Source organism: Mya arenaria, chromosome 6 (assembly GCF_026914265.1).
Source record: "Mya arenaria isolate MELC-2E11 chromosome 6, ASM2691426v1".
Lineage (NCBI taxonomy): Eukaryota > Metazoa > Mollusca > Bivalvia > Myida > Myidae > Mya > Mya arenaria.
The window spans coordinates 75,401,545-75,427,173 of record NC_069127.1 but is presented as its reverse complement, the minus strand read 5'-3'; the positions used below and the strand labels follow the sequence as shown (position 1 = coordinate 75,427,173).

At 34.9% G+C, this 25,629-nt stretch overlaps 1 protein-coding gene across 3 annotated transcripts; it reads right to left on the bottom strand.

The window, feature by feature from the left end:
• Positions 1-952: 952 nt before the first annotated feature.
• On the bottom strand, positions 953-24,563 carry LOC128237286 (src substrate cortactin-like). 3 transcript variants are annotated; one of them, XM_052952659.1, is made up of 19 exons: positions 24,462-24,563; positions 22,573-22,661; positions 22,199-22,272; positions 19,852-19,981; positions 18,524-18,634; positions 14,277-14,331; positions 13,902-14,012; positions 12,986-13,096; positions 12,021-12,131; positions 9,326-9,436; positions 8,974-9,084; positions 8,472-8,527; positions 8,198-8,264; positions 7,713-7,861; positions 6,750-6,869; positions 5,499-5,570; positions 4,400-4,532; positions 3,059-3,114; positions 953-2,712 (listed from the first exon to the last, which is right to left on the bottom strand). In XM_052952659.1, the coding sequence occupies exons 2-19, from the start codon at positions 22,657-22,659 to the stop codon at positions 2,632-2,634; spliced, it is 1,746 nt and encodes a 581-aa protein (XP_052808619.1). In that variant the 5' UTR covers positions 22,660-22,661; positions 24,462-24,563; the 3' UTR covers positions 953-2,631. The 3 variants fall into 3 exon arrangements, with proteins under 3 accessions (XP_052808619.1, XP_052808620.1, XP_052808621.1); XM_052952660.1 differs by lacking the exon at positions 12,021-12,131; XM_052952661.1 differs by lacking the exons at positions 12,021-12,131; positions 12,986-13,096.
• Between the last annotated feature and the right edge of the window lie 1,066 nt (positions 24,564-25,629).

The window sequence follows — 25,629 nt, the reverse complement described above, 5'->3', positions numbered from 1 at the left end:
TATCGAGATTAATTACGATCTCTATATCAATCGGACGGGGTTTGTTCTAGATACATTCATTTAAATAGATATATGTTCTTTAATGAATACTGTCGCGGAATCAATATTATATACAAGTAAACTAATACCTCAACATCCACTGTATATGAGGGCACAATTGTTCGTCTTACTAGCATGCTGTATAATTCAACTAAAACCACAGGGACCAATGTCCGGTGGGCACCCCACACCTGCGCAGGTTTTCACTGACAAACACGCAGTTTCTTAGTCAATGTGCCACACAGGACAGGTGCCGCCAACTGATATACAATGGTCAGACTCATTCAAACGACCACTCTGAATTTGAATGGTCTTCGTACTCCCACTTTGAGAAGGGACTCGCATATTTGCTCTGGTTCGCCCTTCCGGGAATCGAGTTGCAGAGGGTGTTCCTGTACAGTTGTGCACCGAGTTAAACCAGAAGGACCAGAGTTATGGCTCTTGACGAAGTAGAAACCTACAACTTGTGGGTGTATTTGACCAGCACTCATAAATTTTGTATTTAACGCATTGAAGCATGGGTTTCACTTTATATTTTGAATCAATACCAGTTATGGCCCTTGACTTAGACTAATTTGAATGTGTGCACCTGTCTATACCTGGCTTGCCATAGGGGAACATTTAACTGCAAACTATTGTGCCAAAATTAAACCCAATCATATCTGACATACAGTAATTGTTGCACAACTTGGGATTTGCCAGACTTCACAGAGTTCCACAGGAGTTATAGCCCTTGGTCTGGTGAAATTTATGGCTCATTGCTTGCTATTGACCATTTCCTCAATAGGTTTCTTATTATGGTATGGGCATCCTAATTCCAATGAACACAATTCTGCTTCATGCTTAATGTTGGGTTGGTATAACACCATAATGATGATGCATAGAACAATAAAATGTGAAACAAACACACAGGCATGTATAAAATTGTTTAATAGTTTCCATGGCAAAATATGTTAAATAATGATTCAAATGGCAGAATTCCTGGATGCTAATGATTTCATATAATATATGAACATACAGTTTTCTTACACAATCATGTAAATCATTATTTATTACTACAAATCATAGCAACCTTCATACATTTTAAAGCCATACGTTTGATTAAAAATATACATGTAATATCAAACTCTATAAAATGCCTTCAGGGAATGTAAACACCATTTGCATAAAATGTAGAGAGAAAGATTGCAGTACAAGCAATCAATTATTTTAGATTATCAATGAAATGAGTGATAACATTGTAAGGTGTTATTCAACCACATTTGTCAAACAAAACAAAAGAAAGAGCACTGACTGTGCATGCCAACACTTGGTCATTTTTTTCTTCTCAGATAATCAAGCTGCACTCTTACAGATTGACCATTTTGACTTTTTTATTTTTTTGTCTTGGAATAAGCCAAATTTTGCATAAATATCTTAAAACCTGTGATATATGACTGCTGATAAAAGATCAGATCACAGTTTTTAATATTTACGCTCAAAATTTGATGTTTTATGGCTAAAAGCATTACTTATACTTTAGGAAAAATCCAAAAAATGGGCATATTTCTAAACAATTGAAATATTTTCTAATGTGTATTATCCTAAATGATTGATTTGTAAACACTGATGCCAAAATCAGCTGAATCTGAGACAAAAAATGAAAAAGTTGTCAAATCGGTCAATCAGTGAGAGTATCGCTTTAAAAACTAATATGACCAGAGAGCTGGGGCCTCAAGCTCATATTCAGGTCGTGGAAACAAATATGGGTGTCCAGTTAGGCTAAGGAATACTTTAATATTTTCTCAGAAAATCTGCGGAACAGAAAAGCCTAACTTTAAGACAAACAGTCATTGAAAAGATAGTTGAAGCAACATTGAGCTGTTTTCCTATATGAGGAGAAAGTTACATTATGTTATACACCTAAAGCAACTAACATCTCAAACAAATGATCATTAAATGAATGTTAGCTAAATCAAACATTTCAATTAGCCAGTTATATCACAGACTTATACACAATTGTTCTATTTTAAGGTGTGCTTACATAAGAAGGAAATCATATACTCTATATGAACATTTGAAAGGCAGTATTGTCAATTTGGTAACAGCAAGCGAATTTGTGTCACACATTTTTCACTAGTTGCGTCATCATAAAACACAAACACCAACATGGATACATAACTTGGTAAAAATTAAACACTTTGAAATTTAAAGAACATTCCATGTCCCTTATAGTTAGAAAAATTATGAAAAAAAAGATTAACAAGTGACAGTAACAACTTACAAATTATGATACAATTAGAACAATTTTTCACGGTATTATTATTTTCTATAATTATTATCTCTTAATCTTGTAAGAAAAATATAATCACTTATTCATTCATATTTTGTAGCACTAGCTTGAAGACACTTTTAATTCAGATATAATCACATAAAATGTAGCTGCGCACAGTTAGCGAAAGTCTAGACTGCATGTAGATGTTTTTAGGCCTGATATAGAAATATCTAGTACAACATTGTCTCCTGCAAGCACAGAAGACAGTCATCTTGCAGATATATTTCCTCTGGTGTTTGAATTAGTTGGTGGGGAAAGGGTTTTCCTGAAAATGGTTATCACTGTTGGAGCTCCACATAATTGGCGGGAAACAGACCCGTCCGTCCGTGACATTCCCCACGCCACCAGCCGTCATCAATCTGAATAAAAAAACTAAAATTAAATACCATTCATTTTCAAAGAGATTAATTCTTCTGTCATTTCAGTCACAAACTTGAGGGACAAGTTTTGGATTTGAAGAATTTAGCTTTAATACAATCTAGAAATAAGCTGTTTGTTTTACTATTTACAACAGCAATGTTTTTCTGAGATTGCAAAATCCAGTTGGACAACTTGCCCTGTGAATCCCATTGCGTTATTCATTTAATAGTCTGAGAGCATACCGGGCATTTAGTTCCAGATATGCAAAACACATTTTAAACTAGAAACATGTTTATCAAGTTTAATTTGCTTGAAAAGTTCCGCAGAAAAAAGGTTACAACCCACCATTTCAATATTTGTTATCACATCGTCAGGATCAAAGCCGAGTTCATCATCTGCAGCTAAAATATAATAAAAACATCATTGAGATTCTGATCAAGTTAACCAAATTAATTTAAGCTGACACTTCATTAAATAAAAGCAACCTAAGAGATATCAATGCTCTTCCATTTTATTGAATAGATCTTCAGACGTAATTCAACAAGAAATGCCGCAATGTAACTGTCAAGGGGCCCTTAATGCAATCCCATGAAAGGTCTCCATATACTCTTCCTATATACCTAGTTTTATCACAGTTTCTTAAGCCAAATGAAAGATATTCAGATACTGTTTTTCATTTTTAATAACAATGACCTTAACCTAATGACCTAAGGGCCCTAAACACAATCCCATTAAAGGTCTCAATAAACTCATCCTATATACCAAGTTTGGTCACATATGTCAACCCTATCTAAAAAAAGTCAGTTTCAACCTTATTTCTAATTTAAGTAACAGTGAATTTGACCCTATGGGCCCTAAATGCAAATCCCATGAAAGATCTACAAAAACTATTCCTATATACAAAGTTTAATCACAATATGTCAAGGCACATTGAAGATATTCAGTTTCAACTGTTTTTCCATTTTTAGTAACAATGACCTTGACCTAGACCTCATGTGCCCCAAACGCAATCCAGTGAAAAGTCTTAATAAACTCTTTCTATAAAACAAGTTTGGTTACAATATGTCAACCCTACATAAATTGATTCAGTTTCAACCATTTTTCTTTTTTAATAACAGTGACCTTGACCCAAGGGGTCCCAAACACAATTCCATGAAAGGTCTCCATAAACTCATCCTTTATGTCAAGTTTGGTCACATTATGTCAACCCTAAATTAATATATTCAGTTTCAACTGTTTTTCCATTTTTAGTAGAAATGACTTTGACCTTGACCCTAGAGACCCCAAATGCAAACCCATAAAAGGCCTCACTAAACTCTTACTATTCTATTTTCAAAATGTGAAAACCTGGCTACGACTATTTTAGCCACTAGCCAGAGATGTAGGACATGTAACACCAGAGCGTTATGTCGTAGCTAACATATGTATCAAACTGTTATAGTCCGCTGGGCTTTCCCAATTAATTTTTAGCTAATGGTCCTTGTACACTGGGTGTTGACAAATTATGGGTATTTTTATCAGGTCTGGCTAGTCAGGTTGGCTGTATCACATACATCCCTGGTTCTAGCTTGCATTACCCCCACAGCATTAGCTCAGTCATAGATCTTGGGATACATTTCATTAAAATAATAATCATCTAGCAATGCTACATATTATCTGTGTATATAAAACTCTATGAGCACATACTAGCTTGGTAGTCGTAAAGCGCTATAGCAGTGGTGCTGGAAGCCCCGGTCTCTGCTGATTGATGGTCGACAGCTGTAGTCTCCTCCTCTTCCTCTTCTTGGTCGGCTGCACCCTCCCCTGGCTGGGCCTCATACTGTAATATTTATGTCTTTTATTAAAAGGTTTTATAAAATAATGTACATTTTGCAGGGACCTGTCTCTGCTGATTGGTCTATAGCTTTGGTCTCCTCCTCAACTTCATCTTTGTCGGCTGAACCCTCCCCAGCTGGACCTCATACTGGAATATTTAAATCTTCTGTTCAGATCACAAAAATCAAATACAATGTATTTTAAGGCCGTGGTTCCTGCTGATTGGCCAAAGACCATTGTCTTCATATCCCTGAAGTTTCACCTGTTTGGCTGCATACTCATTGGGCTGGGCCTTATATTTGAACAATTATAGAAATATTCAAATTGGAAATTGTATACAATGTATTAGTTTTCTGTCTTTTTTGGAATCTCACCACTGCCCTTTGCAAAATTAGGCCTCATGATATAAAACAAACAGAATAATTAACATCAAAGTCAATTCCAGTTAAACAAGAGTATCATTATCAATATCACTTGACACAAACCATGCTCATGGACAAATAAGGTGATAATGATCTTTCATGGTAGAAAGATATTATAAGTTATGATATGGTTTCCTTTGCCTTGTATATCCCATATCGAGTCACCTACTAGCCCCGTAACTTATATACCACGTCAACAACCTATTTACATGTTTCATTTATTCATCCGAATATTCATCAGAATAGGAAAATAGACGTCATTTTGGAACGATATGAATTGGGTGACCCAATATGGAAAAATATGGGGTCACCGTGTGACCAGTCCTGGACCAATGGCGTTGCATCATTTATGTTGGAGGCGTGATATTGAACTATACAGAGGAATCCCACTAGTCTAACCAACAGTCATAACACACATGTTATCATTTCACACAAAATCATAGATTTGTTAACTCTTTCAAGCCATTTGCTTCACTGAGATTAATTTTTAACAAAATCACTTGTATACACAATCGATGACAAAAATATAGTATTTAGTGTAATTTAACCTGTTGTGGTTCTTCCTCTTCCTCGTATGCAGGTTGTTCTGGTTCTACTTGCTGGTGAGTGGGACCCTCATCCTGTAAAAAAATTAGAGGTAGGGACATGGGTCTTGCACGTGACACACGTGGTATGTGGAACACATGTGGCAAGTTATTTTAAAATCTGTCCATACAAGTTAACTTACAGCCCGGACACGAGTTATCGGACACACGGACGGACGAAGCGATTTTAATATGCTCACCTTCGGGGCATAAAAAAAGGGCTAATGGCACATGTGTTTTAGTAGTAATATTCTGAAAATTACACTAAAAGATGTATTTTAAATAGAAAAGGTAAAATATAATTATTAAATGTAGATATAACTTTTTAAAACACATAAGACTTATTTCATTGGCAGTATTTCCCCCAGGCCCAATTATTTCGGGTGTGGGTCTTGAAATCCCTTCATAAGGTGAGCTGTCATTCCAACAAGCGCTTTATAAGAATGAAATACCAGTCAATGCAAAATGGCAAAGCTTTTGGATAGAATTTTATTAACAATTGGATTAATAAAACGAGGAATCATGCACCTAGATGCAAAATCAGGAAGTCTCAGGGATGGTAACACTCCCAAAATCCCAATCCCAAAAATTTGGCTTTCAAATAAAGAATAGAGTCCCAAGCAGTGCTACAGGCTTATAGAACACTGCGTAAAGTGTTTATAAAAAGCCATTTATATCCATTTTAAGGTTACAATTTACTATTTGTAAAGCAAATGTCCAGCAAAAGAACACCTTGACAACTATTCAGTTACCCGATATTGAAAGCTCTGAATCCTGATTTCAGGATTTATCATCCCGGATCTCAGAAAACATATTCAATGAGTTTCAGACTATTGAACTACAGTTAATTTCAAATGCTGAATAAGTCTGAAACATCTCAACTTGCACCATTAAAGAATAAAGGTAAGAAAGTATTTTCTAAAAAGAAAAAGGGGACACCCATACCTTTACCCAGTCCGTTATCACTGATATCCCAGGAGAAATTCCTGAGGAAATACTGATTTAAGTGTTACAAAATAATACAAAATGACTGATTTAAGTGAAACAAATTGACTCAGAAAACTAAGTTAACACATCTTTTAAATTATGCCACACACTACAATGTAAACGTGTACTTATATCCACCTCAAATCTAGTATGTCTTTGCGAGATTAGTTTTAAGGTTTAATACAGAATCATGTTGTTTTAAAACGTTCGTTGAAGAAGTACACTGACCACAGCCTCATCCTCATATCCGCCATATGTTGGTGGTTCTTCTTCCTCCTCCTCTTGTTGCTGCTGCTGCTGCTGCTCCTGTTGTTGTTTCTCTTCCCATCTCTCAGAATCTAATCTCGCCTAAAATATGAAATGATTGTACATGTAAATATGGTCAATCCTGTTTCTCTCTACTAATTAAGACAAAAACAACTTGGTTGTCCTGTTAGCACACTCGCTTCTCACCTAGACAACTCAAGTTAGATTCCAAACCTTTGAGTTTGGTTTGTGGTCACCAAGCCAGACAAGTGGGTTTCATACGAGTTCTCCCGTTTCCTCCTTAACACAATACTGCACTGTCGCGTACAAAAGTGCCAACGAGAGGGATTAATATAATTTTGTAATAACTTGTTTCACAATCGTTGTAAAATAAATAAGTTTTAACTAAAACAACTTATACATGTAAGTACATGTTAAATACAGCAGCATTGCAGCCCCTTTTATTTCTCATAAATATGCATGTCTCCTACCCTTTGGTGATTCAAAATCTTGCTTTACTGATTGCGCTGCATAGTTACAACATGAGGAGCATTGATGGCTATTTCTGATTGGAAACAATAAGACTTTCTTGTAATTTGGAAAGAATCCTTTCACTGTACATGTCATAAGAGAAAGAAACCCTAAAACACAGTTTTGAAGTGTTAAAGTGGCATTTTAAGTTAAAGACAGAAACAAATTATTGTCATGTCAGAATAATTCCTTAATTGGATTTATCAAGAAAGAGATCTATTTATTGGTTTGCTCATGTATTCTTGATAGTATGGAGACATTCGTGCTATAAGTTTTGTTTTATTTTTGAGCTAAGAAAGCTATTATTTATTTTGCTTTGATTTTGCTGTACTTATCCATCAATTTGACATGAACAGGACTAAGGACAACACTTTTCTCAATAGTAATCAACCCCTTGGTGACACCTCCACCCACCTTTTGCTGTTGTTGTTGTTCATTCTTCTCGGCGTCCTCGACAGCCTTCCGTCCCTGCTTCACCTGCTGTGCCTGCTTGCGCGCATCTTCCTCCTGTGACCGAGCAATGTTCTCAAACCGAGCCTTCAGGTTCTTAGCACCCTCGGAACCTGCAAGTACAATGAATTTTTACAGGGAAAATATTTCACAAGCTATTGAGGCTGATATTATTTGAGTTGCAAAAACTGACTTATAATTGTGTGTGTCTAGCTACGTTAAAGTTGTGATTAAAACTTCTCTTTGAAATTCATCTTTCAACACTTGTACTAGATGGTTCACTAATACTGGCACACATTACTTTCCTCATTTTATTGTTCATGCTGTTCTAGATGTCTACATGTTTCACAGACAGTAAGCTTCTTCAATCACTACGATGTTGATTTGGTTTGCCATTTTTTCCTTGAACAGTATTTAGAACACAACCATAATCTTGCAATGAGACATACTTGCATCTGCCTTGGTTTTCTGGTACGATGACGAGACTCCCTTCATGTCATTAAATGAACCCGCAGACTGAAACAACAAGTTCAAGTTCAAACCCAACAAAATTTTATTATCAGAAGCATTTTCAAACACTTCACATTATCTAAGAATAGCAATACCAGTAACTGACACACAATCACAATGTTTATCTGTTTGTATTTTTCACAAAATTTTGTTATTAAAATTTGGATAATGCCATAAAAATGATGAAGAGTTTGAGGACAACAATCATCTAACCTCATCTTTCCTGTCTGTTTGTACTCCATATTTCCCTCCAAAGCCCTTGGAATAATCTGAAGAAAAAAAATATATCTTTCCATTTGCTATCTTTCATAAAAAAGTTATATTTTATTTAAATCGTTGTGAAGGCATTTACATGAACTTTCGGAGATATATTTCCCACCCTTGGCACAACGTAACCAAACTTGGTAGAGAACTATTAGTCAATGCCACATATCAAATATCTAATCTCTTAGATTTTCCTTCTCAGTGCCATGGCAACCAAAGTTCTGCATGGAATTCAATTCTATGAGCAATCGAGACCACCCTCCTGGGAAGTTTGATTAAAATGCTGACATATGTTGACACACTGAGGCAGATCAGACAGAGATATCCTAAAACCTCAGGTGAGCTTAAAATATACAAGTTGTTTCTGTAAGACAACATTTCTGGCTATCTGTATTTGGCAATACTGGTTGGGTTTTAAAATCACAGTGTATTTCTGTCATTTTCTCCATACCTGTTTGGCTTTCGTGTTTCTCTAGTTTTTCTTGGTGACTGTAGCCAACAGCTGATGCGTCCTTCCTGTCTGTCTGAACACCGTATTTACCGCCGAACCCCTTGGAGTGGTCTATAAACAGATTTCAACAATCAGCGGGATTTAACAATAGCGTTGTACATGAACGTGGCAATATTTTCCTGGTTTTGGCTCAATTGATCCACCGGCAAAATATTCTTAAGCTAGAGAGATATGATTTTCCTCACATTACTTAATACTTGTTAATTATGTATTTTTGCTAATTGAGCTTAAGAAGTTTCGAGAAATTGAGGCCTGTTGTCAAACTAAGGAAGATTTTTAAACATGGAGATACCTGTCTGACTTTCATGTTGTTCCAGTTTCTCCTGGTGGTCCCAGCCCACCGCAGATGCGTCTTTCCTGTCCGTCTGTACACCATATTTGCCACCAAAACCCTTCGAGTAGTCTGTTTTCACAAAACAGTGAGAACTATTATGTTTTAGCAACTTCATATACATAATTTTTGATTAACGAAATGGCATATTCTTTCCTTATAGGTAAATAATAAGAAACTCATTCAGTCTTGACACTATAACATGTGATCTGCTTACCTCTAATTCCATTTTTAACTACATGCAAGGTATGCTTTATGTACAAATTTGTTTCTTGACATAAACAATGATAAATACATTTATAACAAAGTCATTTTTTTAATCAATAAGCAATCACTGAGACTTCTATCATAACTTCCCGCTTGTCTATTGTATACAGAAACATGACATTCATACTGTATGATCCACAAGGAGTAATAATGTCATTGTTGGTATCAGTATTGCAAAGATTTGTGCTAAGTCAATAACAATATTACAATTCTCAGCTAGTCTTTAAAGTAATAAAATTGTTAATAACTTTTCTTCAACAACCAATAAAAACCTGTTACAGAAGGTTTTACTAACTTCTAACAATAGATAGATCATGTCTTTGTAGCTTTAAGTATAAGGCTTTAATTATTTTCAGATGTTAATGCTAGCACTTCTTGGGAATATTGCAATCTTTTCCTCCTGTGTCCGAACAGCAAATAGATGACAACAGCTAAAAGCAAACTGGATAACTTATAATAATTACACACAATCTAGTCTAAAATTGCCAAACTAAAAACATCTGAATTTGCGTGCAACCAAGCCATTCAAACAGAGCTAGGCTGCCAGCTACTGTAACAACATCATAAGAATTGATGAATGCCTTGAAACTCACGTCGACAAGCAAAGTAAGATGTACTTCTAGGTTGCTGGTTATACATTTCAATTCTAGCTATGGACAGATGCAAACATTAAACGAGCATGCTGGTTTTGGTACATGGACTTACTGTTTTTATGCTGTTATATACTGGATGATATACCCTGTAAAACCAAGTACTAACTAAGCCACATATAATAATAAAACTACTGCTCCACTACAAACTCATAGAGAATAAATCCATGCTGTACTACAAGCATCAACATCAAGCCAATCATCCAAACTGTCTCATACTATGCACAGCTGATTATAATACATAAACTAATCTATTTCTGTAATAAAACACCTTGCATCATAAACATACCATTTCTAAATAAAGCTACAACTGGTAGCGGGTTCTGGTTACAACAGCAGTCACACGTATGATCACAACAGTAGCCATGAATATGATCCCAACAGTAGCCATGCATATGATCACAACAGTAGCTACACATATGAACACAACAGTAGCTACTCATATGATCACAACAGTAGCCATGCATGCTTATGGTCACAACAGTAGCTACGAATATGATCAAAATGGTAGCTTCACATATGATCACAACAGTAGCTACTCATATGATCACAACAGTAGCTACTCATATGATCACAACAGTAGCTACTCATATGATCACAACAGTAGCCATGCATGCTTATGGTTACAACAGTAGCTACGAATATGATCAAAATGGTAGCTTCACATATGATCACAACAGTAGCTACACATATTATCAAAATGGTAGCTACACATACGATCACAGAAGTAGCTACACATATGATCACAACAGTAGCCATGCCTATGATCAGAACAGTAGCTACGAATATGATCAAAATGGTAGCTACACATATGAACACAACAGTAGCTACACATATTATCAAAATGGTAGCTACACATATGATCACAACAGTAGCCATGCCTATGATCAGAACAGTAGCTACGAATATGATCAAAATGGTAGCTTCACATATGATCACAACAGTAGCTTCACAAATGATCAAAATGGTAGCTACACATATGATCACAGCAGTAACTACACATATGATCAAAATGGTAGCTACACATATAATCACAACTGTAGCTTCACATATGATCAAAATGGTAGCTACACATATGATTACAACAGTAGCTACACATATGATTACAATAGTAGCTACACATATGATCACAATATACATACAAATGATCACAAAGTTGATCATAACAGTTGCTACACATGATTGAAATACTAGCCACGCATATGATCACAACAGTAGCCATGCATAGGATCACAAAAATAGACACACATATGTATGATCACAACAGTAGCCATGCATAGGATCACAACAATAGACATGCATTGGATCACAACAATAGCCATGCATATGCTCACAACAATAGACATGCATTGGATCACAACAATAGACATGCATTGGATCACAACAGTAGCCAGGCATTGGATCACAACAGTATCTACACATATGATCACAACAATAGCAACACATATGTTCACAATAAAGCAACATATGATCACAACAGTAGCTACACATATGTTCACAACAGTAGCTACACATATGATCACAATAAAGCAACATATGATCACAACAATATCAACACATATTATCACAACAGTAGCCATTCACATATTAACAACAGTAGCTGCATATTTGGTCATATCAGTAGACACATGTTAAGTCACAACATTGACCCTACACATTGATAACAACAGTAGCCACACATACAGTCACAACATTAGCCACACTCTGGCCAGTCAGGGGTCATCCACTGGTCAGTTTACCTGTCTGGGACTCATGTTTGCTCACTTTCTCCTGATATTCCCAGCCCACAGCTGACTGATCCATCTTTTCTTTTTCCACCCCATATTTACCACCAAAACCCTTGGAATAGTCTTTACCAAGGAAAAACAAAGAGTGAATGTTATAATTGCAAGAAGCATAACACATAGGTAAGTATTGGAATTTCAGATAAGTGTCATATTGCAATGATGTACAAGCTATGTAGAGCTATTTTTACAGTGAAAGACAGATAATGTGAAGTATGTTCATCCATACAGTTCTACATTCAGCTACGTGCATTTCACTAAGAATCATGTCCCATTCCTGGGCATATTTCATAATACATTTGAAGTCATTTTCCAAACTTAAGTATCTCCTTTAGCATGTGGTATAATAACTGTATATTATCTGAAATACTACATTTTCAATAATTTTGTCAAAAATGCATACTTTTATATTAAAAAACACTTATACTTTTCTTTTAATTTGACAATGAAGAATCTAGGAAATTGATATAAGTTAAGAAATGACTTAAAAAGTGTTATGAATACAGGCCCTGTGAAAGAAAGATAACTAATTCTTAATTTAACATGAAACAGGAATGAAACCAGAAACCCTTCATACAAGAATGCATTTTCAATTAAACTCTTTATGATCTAACATGTAACAAATGACTATCATAATAGTCATAGAAACGAATGCTTCTTGATAATGTACAGAAGTAATGCTATAAAGGGGAACAGAAAACTCAAAAGTAGAAAAAGAATGTTATCCAAAATATAGTAAAACATGAAATACTCAGAAAGTGCCAAAACTTCTCTTAAATATCTTTGGAAAAAGAAAAATCGAACGAAAAGACAAGTTATTAGGCTAACTCTACCGGACTACCACCTATATAAAACCACCTATATAAAGGTCTACACAACTACAACAAGCACTCCACAGCACTTCTACAAGCCCCAGGTACCTTTCTGAGATTCGTGTTTCGCCATCTTTTCCTGATGGTCCCAGCCGACGGCAGCTTTGTCCATGTTCTCCTTCTGTATGCCGTATTTACCACCAAAACCCTTCGAATAATCTTAGAGGAAATCGGGAAACAAAGGAGAGTATAGCAGTGTTTGTATGATACATGAAAGTGTAGGTGCGCACATACAAGGAGTAGGATTGCTTCTTTACATGAAAACATGTACATACATGTCGCTGTATAAGATTAATGTGTAGCTTGAAAATCACTTCAAAATTAAAACTAACTTTGATATTGTGCCTTTCCAAACATGCATTTACAATATAAACAAATGCAACTAGTTTTTTTGTGTGTTTTATTCAGAGTTAGGAAGTGATTTTCAATTCAACATCTTTCCATTATGGTAATCATATACATGTATAGTGGCGTATTTCATAACTGTGTAACACAAGTATTGTCAATGTTTTATGACTGTAGTAAAGTTAAAGAGACATAAAGTGTTCAGGTTTACATAAAAAGTTATTGAGAAGCTTTTTGAAGCAAAGTCAGACAATAAACCATTCTGAAAATTTCATTTACGCTAGAGGGCAGTCAAAAGCATTTCATGAAGGCAAAATAAACAAACATGACATTGCATAGTTAAAGATTTCACATATATTTTTCTCTTATATGGTATATTATCATATATTATATTATAAATATTATAGATAGACTGTACATGATGCAACATTCATAACCTTTTGCTCAAACAAATAAAATTGGTATCAAATCTAAAATTGATTCCAAAACAAAGATCTACATATTAATGTTAATGAACTTACATGTACGTGACAATGTGTGAGCAACAGGAAGAAGCTAGCAACATGGACATGTATGTTTCTGGGACCATGGTTATGACAATGGGTAAGCTAATCTTTACCTTTCTGGGACTCATGTTTTCCCAGCTCCTCCTTGTGCTCCCAGCCCACGGCCGAGGCGTCCTTCCTGTCTTTCTGTACACCGTACTTCCCACCAAAACCCGTTGAATAATCTGGAATTGTATTTAATAGCATCAGGTTGGTGCTAATTGTTACGTCATCACTATTAAACTGAAACTAAAGATTTAGTAATATGCATGTATACACCATATGTAATTACAATGATATGTGCTGTTCAAGTACATTCGTAAAATAATCTCTTTAATTACTATAGATAAATAAGCAGAAATACCTAGAAGTGGCATGGTCTTTGTTTAACTCAACCGTAAATCATTTCCTCACAAAAATAATAAAACAGTTTTCAAACTTAAACCAACCTTTTTGTGATGCATGCTTTTCTGTCTCTCCCTTATACTCGAACCCAACAGCAGCCTGTGGTGAAAATATACACCAGTCATTTGTTAGTTTATAATACACATTGAACTTCGAGTAGTTTTCAGTCTCGTTTAAGTATGAAATAGCATCCTCTTAAATTAAGCATTGGCTTCATGAATACTCTAAGCATAAAATAAATTATTCTTAGAAGAAAAAAAATAGTATCTCATATATGTATTGTTATTGCTATGACCTTTAAACAATAATTATAAATGTATTCCTATTTGAAATATGAACAAGTTCCCACATTATTAATGATTGCATTTCAAGCCCGTTCACAATTTAATCCTCTTGTCTTTTAACAGAGCTCAACACCTGTGCCAGTGCTACAAAAAGTGACAAAGAAACACGGATTAGACAATATTGCTGCCTCAATGACTTCGTGTAATCCTGGAAAGTATTTGACAACATTTTTTAGTTATAGACGGAAAATAAGTTCAAGGATTTATACTAAAATCTACTTTTGTTAAAATTTATATTTATAATGCAATCTGAGCTGCACAAGAAATGAAAGGATTTAAAATGTTAAGTTATATAGCAAATTCATCTGCTCATTAATGATGTTTAGTGGGAAAAAAATAATCATTCAAAGACAGTTTTAATTATTCACCAGTCAATTGTAACCTCAGCCTCCCCAGGTCTGGGGAATAGGGGGGACTTTGACTTTTGGTCCAGCCAAGCCCGGGTAAAAATTAATCATTCAGTTTTAAGACAGTTTTAATGGGCTTGGAGCAGTTGTTGTGGTCTTCTTGTCATAACATTGATAAATCTGAGGTACGTTATAAAAGATACTTTTTAGGTGTCTACCCAACTTTCTTACATTGATCTTACACGCAGTCCAAGAAAAAAGTTTGTCTGATGTCTGTTAACATGATATGAAACTTTTCAACAAAGATAACAGAATAAACATGATAAATAGCAGGATAGATCGAATAAATGGTTGGTGCAGAGATAGAGGAAGTTTATCAGGTTTGCTATGAAAGCTAACTCAGCTCGCTAAAGCTCTCCAAGATACTTTTTTTCACACGCCGGATAAGTTTCCTCCATCTCTTCTTGTTATCCATTGTTGAGAAAGAGACATAGGGTGCTAAACATATCCCAAAAAAACAATTGCCTTTTCCAAGATAACATCGCCACTCTATACTCTAACCAAGACTGTGAAAGAATAATATTCGAGAAATATTATGCAATGAGTTGGCCTGCTCACTCACCAGACTTTTATATAACTAAAAATGTTACGCTTTACAGTAAACCAAAAACTCCAAAGTTGAGCCATTCAAATTCACAGTAATGATTTGTTTCAAGATATACAATGCATATGGCATATCCCAAAGACCATTTGAGAATGTCTTTCCTACACAAATCCTCTGCCAAATATGATGCAAGAATTTCTTTCCTTTGCCAATCATGCATCTCCAAATGACTATGCCAGAAGTTTTTTCCAACACAAATCATGCATTTCCCAATGATTTTGTAAGGAAGTCTTTTCAACAAGAATTATGCATCTTACAATGACTATGCCAGAAGCATTTTTCAACACAAATCATGCATCTCTAGACAACTATGCCAGAAGATCTTTCTTATGAGAAACACCCATCTCTAAATGACTATGCCAGAAATTATTTCCTACGCGAACCATGCATCTCCAAATGACTGCAAGAAATTCTCTTCGACGCAAAGCACGCATCTCCAAATGACTAAGCGAGAAATTCTCTTCAACATGAAACAAGCATCTCCAAATAACTAAGCGAGAAATTCTCTTCAACGCTAAACCAGCATCTTTAAACGACTAAGCGAGAATTTCTCTTCAATGCGAAACAAGCATCTCCAAATGACTAAGAGAGAAATTCTTTCAACGCGAACCATCATCTCCAAATGACTAAGAGAGAAATTCTTTCAACGCGAACCATGCATCTCCAAATGACTAAGCGAGAATTTCTCTTCAACGCGAACCATCATCTCCAAATGACTAAGAGAGAAATTCTTTCAACGCGAACCATGCATCTCCAAATGACTAAGCGAGAATTTCTCTTCAATGCGAAACCATCATCTCCAAATGACTAAGAGAGAAATTCTTTCAACGCGAACCATGCATCTCCAAATGACTAAGCGAGAATTTCTCTTCAACGCGAACCATCATCTCCAAATGACTATGTGAGAAATTATCTTCAACATGAAACAAACATCTCCAATCGACTATGCGAGAAATTCTTTCAACGCGAACCATGCATCTCCAAATGACTATGTGAGAAATTATCTTCAACGCGAACCATGCATCTCCAAATGACTATGCGAGAAATTCTTTCAACGCGAACCATGCATCTCCAAATGATTATGTGAGAAATTATCTTCAACGCGAACCATGCATCTCCAAATGACTATGCGAGAAATTCTTTCAACGCGAACCATGCATCTCCAAATGATTATGTGAGAAATTATCTTCAACGCGAACCATGCATCTCCAAATGACTATGCGAGAAATTCTTTCAACGCGAACCATGCATCTCCAAATGACTATGCGAGAAATTCTTTCAACGCGAACCATCATCTCCAAATGACTATGCAAGAAATTCTCTTCAACGCGAACCATGCATCTCCAAATGACTATGCGAGAAATTCTTTCAACGCGAACCATGCATCTCCAAATGACTATGCGAGAAATTCTTTCAACGTGAACCATGCATCTCCAAATGGCTATGCGAGAAATTCTCTTCAACGCGAACCATGCATCTCCAAATGATTATGTGAGAAATTATCTTCAACATGAAACAAACATCTCCAATCGACTATGCGAGAAATTCTTTCAACGCGAACCATGCATCTCCAAATGGCTATGCGAGAAATTCTCTTCAACGCGAACCATGCATCTCCAAATGATTATGTGAGAAATTCTCTTCAACGTGAACCACACATCTCTAAATGACTATGCGAGAAATTCTATTCAACGCGAAACAAGCATCTCCAAATGACAATGCGAGAAATTCGCTTCAACATGAACCAAGCATCTCCAAATGGTTATGTGAGAAATTTTCTTCAAGGCAAAAGAAGCATCTCCAATCGACTACGCGAGAAATTCTCTTCAATGCGAAACAAGCCTCTCCAAATGACTTTATATTCTTTCTGATGTGAATCATGCAAGGTAAAAGGTCATAGAACTAAATATCGAAGGTAAGATTATAAAAAAAATGTTTTACAAATATATTGTCTGTAGATTAAGAGTAACAATTATCGCAAACAACCAGTATCAAAATCTCAAACATAGCCATTTAAAATCAACTCTGATAAAAATTTAACACCAAGAAATCGTAACAATATAATTATGAAATATATGAACATTAACATAACTGAAAAATCAACAGTATCACATTGAGGAAGAAATACCATAAATTGTACCTAGTTGTGTGCATTAGGAATCTGTAATGAATATGCACTTCATTAGAACATAGAAGTAATCACCTTGGAACGATGGAAATTATAAACATTATGAAATCACTCCACCATGAGTGATTGACAAAAAATCCAATATAAGTACTTTGCTATTCAATTACTCTTTGAAGTACATGTGTATAAAAACAAGTCAGACTTAAATGTTTTAACTTATAAAAAATTCCAATCATTCTTCTTCATAAATTTTACATTGATAAATGGAAAAACTGACTAAATAAAATTTAAAGATTACAAAAACATAGGCCATATCAAGACAATGGATTAACCTCTTATGATATATGACTTTATGGAAAGATTATGATGCAGACAGTAGCTAAACAGTTATGGATTGGTTCTGCACCCTGTTCTTTTTTGGTTGCACCCGTCTGCCCTCATGATGACCAGCATGAGCCCATTTCTGTTTCATAGAATTAAATGTTAAAGAATATTAAATATATCTTTTGTTTTGATTAAAACAAACTTTTTTTGATAATAGATACAAATTTTTACATATTTGGCAGTTGAAACCTAACATTACTTTAGACACAATTCCTAACATTTCCTGTCAAATTATTATTGTTCATGTTCTTCACTGCCAGATACAATGTGCTCTTTTCTACCAATATTATTAATAGCACCTTGTCAATTCTCTGCAGCACCCCCACCCCCCACCTGCCTCTGGGCCGAAAACCCCACAGAAATGTCAAAACAAAAACCTATATATTTTGATAATGCTGGAAATTACTCCCGTGCCTCCTTATACCTTATCCTTCCTGTCCTGCTGCACGCCAAACTTTCCTCCAAACCCTTTAGCTGCGTCTGTCTGGCTCGCGTGTTTTGATAGATCTGCTTGATATTCACTGCCTACTGCTGACTGGTTAGTAAAAACATTCATGTAGCAGGCAACACAAACAAAAAGGGGCAGTCAACAAAAATATCAAGCTGGAAAATACATATTCTTTATCAACTTGGGGAAATCACCAGTATTTTGGTAGATATTTTCAAGATGTTCCATGTCCAAAAAAGCTTATATATTTCATGTTTTTTGTTATCATAAACCCGACTTAAATAAAGATTCTTGCATCTTGTAAAGTTTATATATATTAAACAAACTTATTTTATACAATAATATGAATTTCAATGCTCTGATAAGAAGCATGGAAATGGTTGATCATACAAATATTAACTTGAAATTATTTGCAAGCATGGTGATTCCCTCTGCATTCTAGCATTGTCAAATGTAAAATCACAATGCAAAAAGAATCAAAATAGTTTTTAAATCATACTTTTCAAACAAACTTACATGTACAAACTTCAATGTATGTACTATTTAGCTGATATCGAAAATCTGTTTTCATCTCAAGTAAGACTCAATTCCTTACTCCAAAAATATGTTAATATGATTGAATAATATTATCGTTAATGATAATAATAATAATAATAATAATGTAAGTGCTCATAATTTCAAAAAAGCTAAATGCAGTTATTTATTGCAATTAAATGCTTTGCACATCAGATTCTGTTAGCAATCATTCACATTCATGCAATGCAGACAATTCTGATTAGAATGTACTCAGTCATCGAAATTAGACTTTTGGATGAACAAGCCTGAATTCTTATACTATTGCTTGGCATCATTTTTTTAACAAGCCCTGCTATATAAAATTCAGAATTTGAGCAAGCCCAGAAGACATTTTACCAGTGCAGGGCTTGCAGGCTTGTGCTAATTTCGACCACTGATGTACTGCACACTAATATTCCATGTATTCATCATTAAAACATAGGCTTCTCTAAGTAATTAGTATTCCAAGTATTAGAAATTGTGACACAGTCCATGCAGCAGGGATGATAACAAATCAACAATTCAAATCCTGAAAATCTAATCAGAGTATAACAGATTCAGGCCAAACGCAAACCTTTGTTGAAATCATATCCATTTAAAAGTGCTTCTTACCATTTTTGATGCAAATCCCTAGCAAAAAAAACCCACTACAAATGTATGTCTGAAAAAAGAAAGCCCTCAATTCACATTTCAGGATTTAACCTTGAGTTTTATCATCCCTGATGCTGTTTGACCATTTATCCCTCTACCTTGTCCATCCTGTCTTGCTGTACCCCAAACTTTCCCCCATATCCATAGGAAGCCTTGGGGCCACTCTCAAGTTGGTGCTGTTTGTCCTTGGCATCGTCCTTACGAACATTCTCTCGTAGCTCCTTCAAACTGGCAAGAAACAGGTTAAAAATAGAATAATTGTCTAGATCGTTTGAAGCCTGATGATGAAGCTACAGATAAGTGTATTGCACGCCTTGGTTTCATTCAATAAATGGCGATTGTTTTTAAAAGACTACTGGCACATTGAAGTACAAACATACATAAATATATTTTACATATACAATAAGCTGGATCCTAAATGTAGAACTATATCAATTAAAAACACCAGACAGCACTTCCTTTCCTTTGCTCTCGTCAAGGAAAATCACTGTGTAGGAGTTGAAGTGATTCTGCGCCAGTTTAAAGTGGTATCTTCTATTAGGTCAAAACGGTTGTTCACTAAATGGTTGTAAATTGATTGTAGCAACAATTTGCCCTTATAACAATTTGTATATGTACCGATATGAACAGATGTTTGATTTTATTTCATAATTGGTGCATTCTAAGCATATTTAAAAGCCAATTATGACCCTTACTTTAATCACTAATGAAGCTTATAACTGAATCAGCTTATAAGGTCAGTAGTGTCCAGAAACATATTTACTAAATGTGTTATGGTAAATAATACCATGTTAAATTTTCTATATTCTTCACTGCTACAACTTTTAGTTTATAAAAGGAATTAAATTTATTCAATGTATTTCATGGTCAGACATTAGAGAGATTGAGTTGATGGTCAGTCATCAGAGAGATTGAGCTGATGGTCAGATATTAGAGAGATTGAGTTGATGGTCAGTGATCATGGAGATGTAGTTACAGTATGATTCCAAAAAATTAAGAAAGTACTCAAACACAGCTTTCTGGAGCAATTAAACATATATGAAATAACATATAGTTGTTTGATTGTGATAATATGTAGTATGAAATTGTAAGAAAGTTTTAGGTCAACAATTGAAACATAAATGCAACAAAAGGAAGTAATTATTAATAAATAGTGTTTATAAATGGTACTAGTTATTATATTACAGCCACTCTTATAATGGATAGCAAAGTTGATATATTTTGTTAAACTTTATATTGTCTTCTTTGAACTGCAGCATAGAAGATATTCAAATGTATTCAGTGTTGGCTAACGGCAGAAATATGGTTCTTTATTCCCTATATTTTGGACAGACAAATATGATGTGATATTCAGATTCTACCTGATTGAAATTACATGAAAAACATACTCTTTCACTTACTAATGTATTGGTATAGCGGCCTGTCTCAATTGCTAGCCTATAGAAGGTGCTAAAGGGCATATCAAAATTTATTATGGTATTTTTCTCTGATAAAGGCAAGGTTAATACGGTAAGTCATATGTTTTAATCCATGTGAAGTATAGATATCTGCATACCAGCTTTGACAATTTGAATACATAAATATATTTCTTATTACCTCTCGCATGTAATTTTCTATATTTTATGTTCGTTTAAATTGTTTTAAATTCGAGTGGCCCAGTTTTTATCTTTATATGTTTTATTACTGGTAATATAATAATCTGTTTGTAATACATTATAAGTATTTTTAACTGAAGTTTCATCTCCTATCATTATTGTTTTCTTCCAGTACTTGATTAAATCTATTTTCCTTTTATTAGTAATGGTTCTCCTCCAAGTTCACCATATAAAGCAGTTAAGTTTGTAGATTTTTTTATTTATTTTGAGAGATTTTGTTGATGGTTAGTCATATGAGAGATATAGTTGGTCAGTCATTAGAGAATTCTAAAGTACACTAATGTATGGTCAGTTATCGGAGTGATTTTGTTGATGGTCAGTCATTAGAGAATTCTAAACTATGGTCAGTTATCGGAGTGATTTTGATGATGTTCAGTCATTAGAGAATTCTAAACTATGGTCAGTTATCGGAGTGATTTTGTTGATGGTCAGTCATTAGAGAATTCTAAACTATGGTCAGTTATCGGAGTGATTTTGATGATGTTCAGTCATTAGAGAATTCTAAACTATGGTCAGTTATCGGAGTGATTTTGTTGATGGTCAGTCATTAGAGAATTCTAAACTATGGTCAGTTATCGGAGTGATTTTGATGATGTTCAGTCATTAGAGAGATATGATTGATTATAAGTGACTAATAAGAGAGATTAAGTTGGTCAGTCATATTAATCTTAATGATTTATTAACAAAATAGTTTTAGACTGAATTAATCAATTTTAGCATAATGAAAAATAAATATAATAAGTAAATTCAATTTGTATTATCAAAGTACTTCCTGTATTCCCAGTGTTACCTGATAGAAGCCTGTCTGCCAGATCCTTCCACAGTCTTGGCGCCCCATCTTTGCTCCTCCTCACTTATATCATTCTGAAACAGATTGGAAATCATAAACTAAAAGACCTGCACATACAAACTATTTCACGAACAAACTATATTGGTAGCATATCATAAAGACATGAAAATATACCTAACAATTATCAATACTTTATTTTGTCATTATTTCAAAAATAGTGATAAACAGCGGTCGCATTGACTGACCTTTTGAGAGCTCACTCAGAAAGAAAACATAAAAATAATTTAAAAAAATAACTTCGCTTAAATACTCTAAATATGCATCATCCCATGGTTTTAACTGACTGATATAATAATAATGTATATCAAGTTTACCACAAAGTCTGCATCAGTCTCCCAGTCATCATCATCAGCATTTGTTGTTGGAGCTGCAACCTTCACACCAGCCTGGGCTTTCCACATCTCTATATTGGCAATATTTAAAATGTCTTAAACTACATAAATACATTTGAATAGTAGCATACCAGGGATTTCAATACTTAAAGATCTTATTGTTTGATCTATTTAATGCATTTGGAATTTTTATAAAAACTTTCACCACATTCAGGGTTTCTGCCAGGAATTTCATAAGGCATGTCGGAAGGGGAGGGTTTGGGAGGGGTGTCCTCTCCCTACGTCGATTTTGTTTTATTTTCGTATCCAAAATGGTGCAATTTCCTGCATTTTAAACAAGTTTACAGTTATGTTCCTATGATTTAGAATTACCAACTCAAGTCCGACTAACATTAAAAATATTTGTGAAAAGGTTTAATGGTTTCTCTTCATTAATTATTGGTATTTCTCAAGTTTCCGACAATACAATATCGACGATATCGATCGACTCATGTTTCGTTTAGTGCGGGTATTATTTATATTGACACCGTTGATGTCACAGCAAAACGTGTAAAGCACGCTGCATGCTGGAACACAAAAGAGCCCGGAGCAAAACGACTGCTCGTGGGTGAATTCGTATTTAAAGCTGCAACAGCTAATATTTTTAAAGCCGGGTCGGCTAAATAATATCTTAAAGGGAATGCTATGTGTATTTTCAGATTTATTTATCTTTTTTCTAAATAAATTAAAAGAACGATAAAATAATCAAAGTTTAATAATAAGCAACACAAAATATAACTTAAAGATAAACTAAAGACGGGAAGCGACTCAATTACATACGACGACATAGCATAACCCTTGTTTATAATAACACAGATATCTTAACACGGTTCTCAATTACAATTTAAGAATTGGTTAACAAACGCACTCAGGATTAAGAAACAAAATAAAACGACACATGATTTATATTACCCAAATCAATTAACACTTAAAGTTTACTTTCCCTTCATAGATGATTATAGGGATGAAGGTCGCAATTACGACAGTGGTGTTTTTCACACATTCCCATTTTGATAAAGAATAGGAGGAGTTTGGTTAATTGCACTGTTGAACCTCACCGACACGCCTTCATGCTGTCGTCTATCCTGAATGGCTGATACAAATGCCGTAATCGTCCCGACACGCCTTCTGGCTGTCAGTCAAACGTTGCAACCGTTGCAATCGCAACAAAACTGTATTTTGTCAAAACTGATGATTGTTTTGTTAAAAATTGTCGCTACGCGGATTAAAGCATGTCGGCATAATTAACGCATGTCGGTAATTAGCCTTGCCAGCAGAAGGCACGTCGGGCCCGACAAGCCATAAAGGGCTGGCGGAAACCCTGACATTATTAATATTATGTAATATTACACAAAACAGTAAACAAATGACTTAATTTTTACGGACTTTGTAGGGTTTAAAAGCAATCAATCGGCCCAAGATTTCAGCAATTTTAAGGATTTTTAAATAAAACTGTTGCTTTCAAGACAACAAATGTCTACAACCTCTTATTGGAACCCCCACTATACAACAAAATTAATCACGATGAGTATGACTCATATTCATAAAATTTATCCGCACTGTCACTTATTTTGATCATCTAAATTAAGTCATGACAGTCATTTATTTTTGTTAAATATGCTGATGAAATATAAACATCAACTTATTGACTGCTCTTCTTTACATCTTATAACTGCATGGATGCTCTTAAAAGGCTTTAGTCAACCGGTAGAAGGTACAGCAATGTTTGCCAAATCATAAAAGGATGTAACCTTTACGGCCTGTATTATTTAGGACGAGATATCTTTAATTCATTGCACAACCATGTATCCTTGACGATTCATTAAACCAACCTTCTTTTATAAAACTCTGAATTTATGTAGAAAACAAACACAAAACTTGAACTTCCTTCTTCTGTACACTTCCTGCTTCCGGTTGTCAAAAATACTCTGCCCTAAGAGTAGGGCGCATTAACATGCAGGAAAACATTTTAACAGGACGGACAGGAAGTTTAGCGTTGCCTGGACGCTATTTTTTTACACCGAATACAAGAATTGCTAAATTATTGCACCCCCATACATTTTATGTCTTCTTTTTTTTTTTAAATATTTCTTTCCTTTGGAATAAATATTAACACATTTATATATTTGAGTTCATTCATTTATTAACAAAACCACTACCACTGTGAGAACATCTTTTAGAGAGATAATCTTTAACCACAGAGGCTTGTAAGTAAAAATATTTGTTCTCACTACAATTATTAAAAAGGGTTATACATTTTTGCAAATGTCGGTATGTCCATCGCATGGTCTGTCTGTCTGTCGATCGGTAGAGCATGTCTTGTGCGCACTTTAATTTGAAAACGGTTTGACCATGCAAGGTTGCCTTTGACCGGTAGATGAGGTCAGTAGGCCAAAGGTCGAGGTCAATATGCAGTCTTACGAACACTTTGTCCGCAAACTTACCTGATAACGGTCTGTGACCTACAGTTGTAGGACCATGAAACTTTAGTGATAGGTCGGCTTTGACCAGTAAATGACCGCTATTGTTGTGGTCATTGGGCCAAAGCAAGGTCACAGTCTACAACCCTATGGACATCTTGTCCGCAAAATTACTTGATAACCGTTTGACCTAGGACCATGAAACTATATAGTGGTAGATTGCCCTTAAATAGTAGAGGTCACATATCGTTCGGTGTGTGGGGGTGGGTGGGGCATAATAATGTTTATCACCTGGTGCCATAATTTTAGAACATACAACATGTGATCATCAAACAACGTAACAACGCTTTTTAATAGAGAATTAATTAAATTCTTCCCAGGTATGGAAGCCTTGAAGCACTCTGTTCATTAGATAAAGGAACTCACTTTGGGATTACTCCCATTTGTGGGTTACGTCAGTTATTGATAACTTTTCACTGACCATGTCAAGCATTTACCAAAGACAATAGTTTGATATTTGTTGAAAATTTCTTGTATCGTAGCGTCAGGCCTTGTGGCTGTAAACTTGATCTTGGTCAAC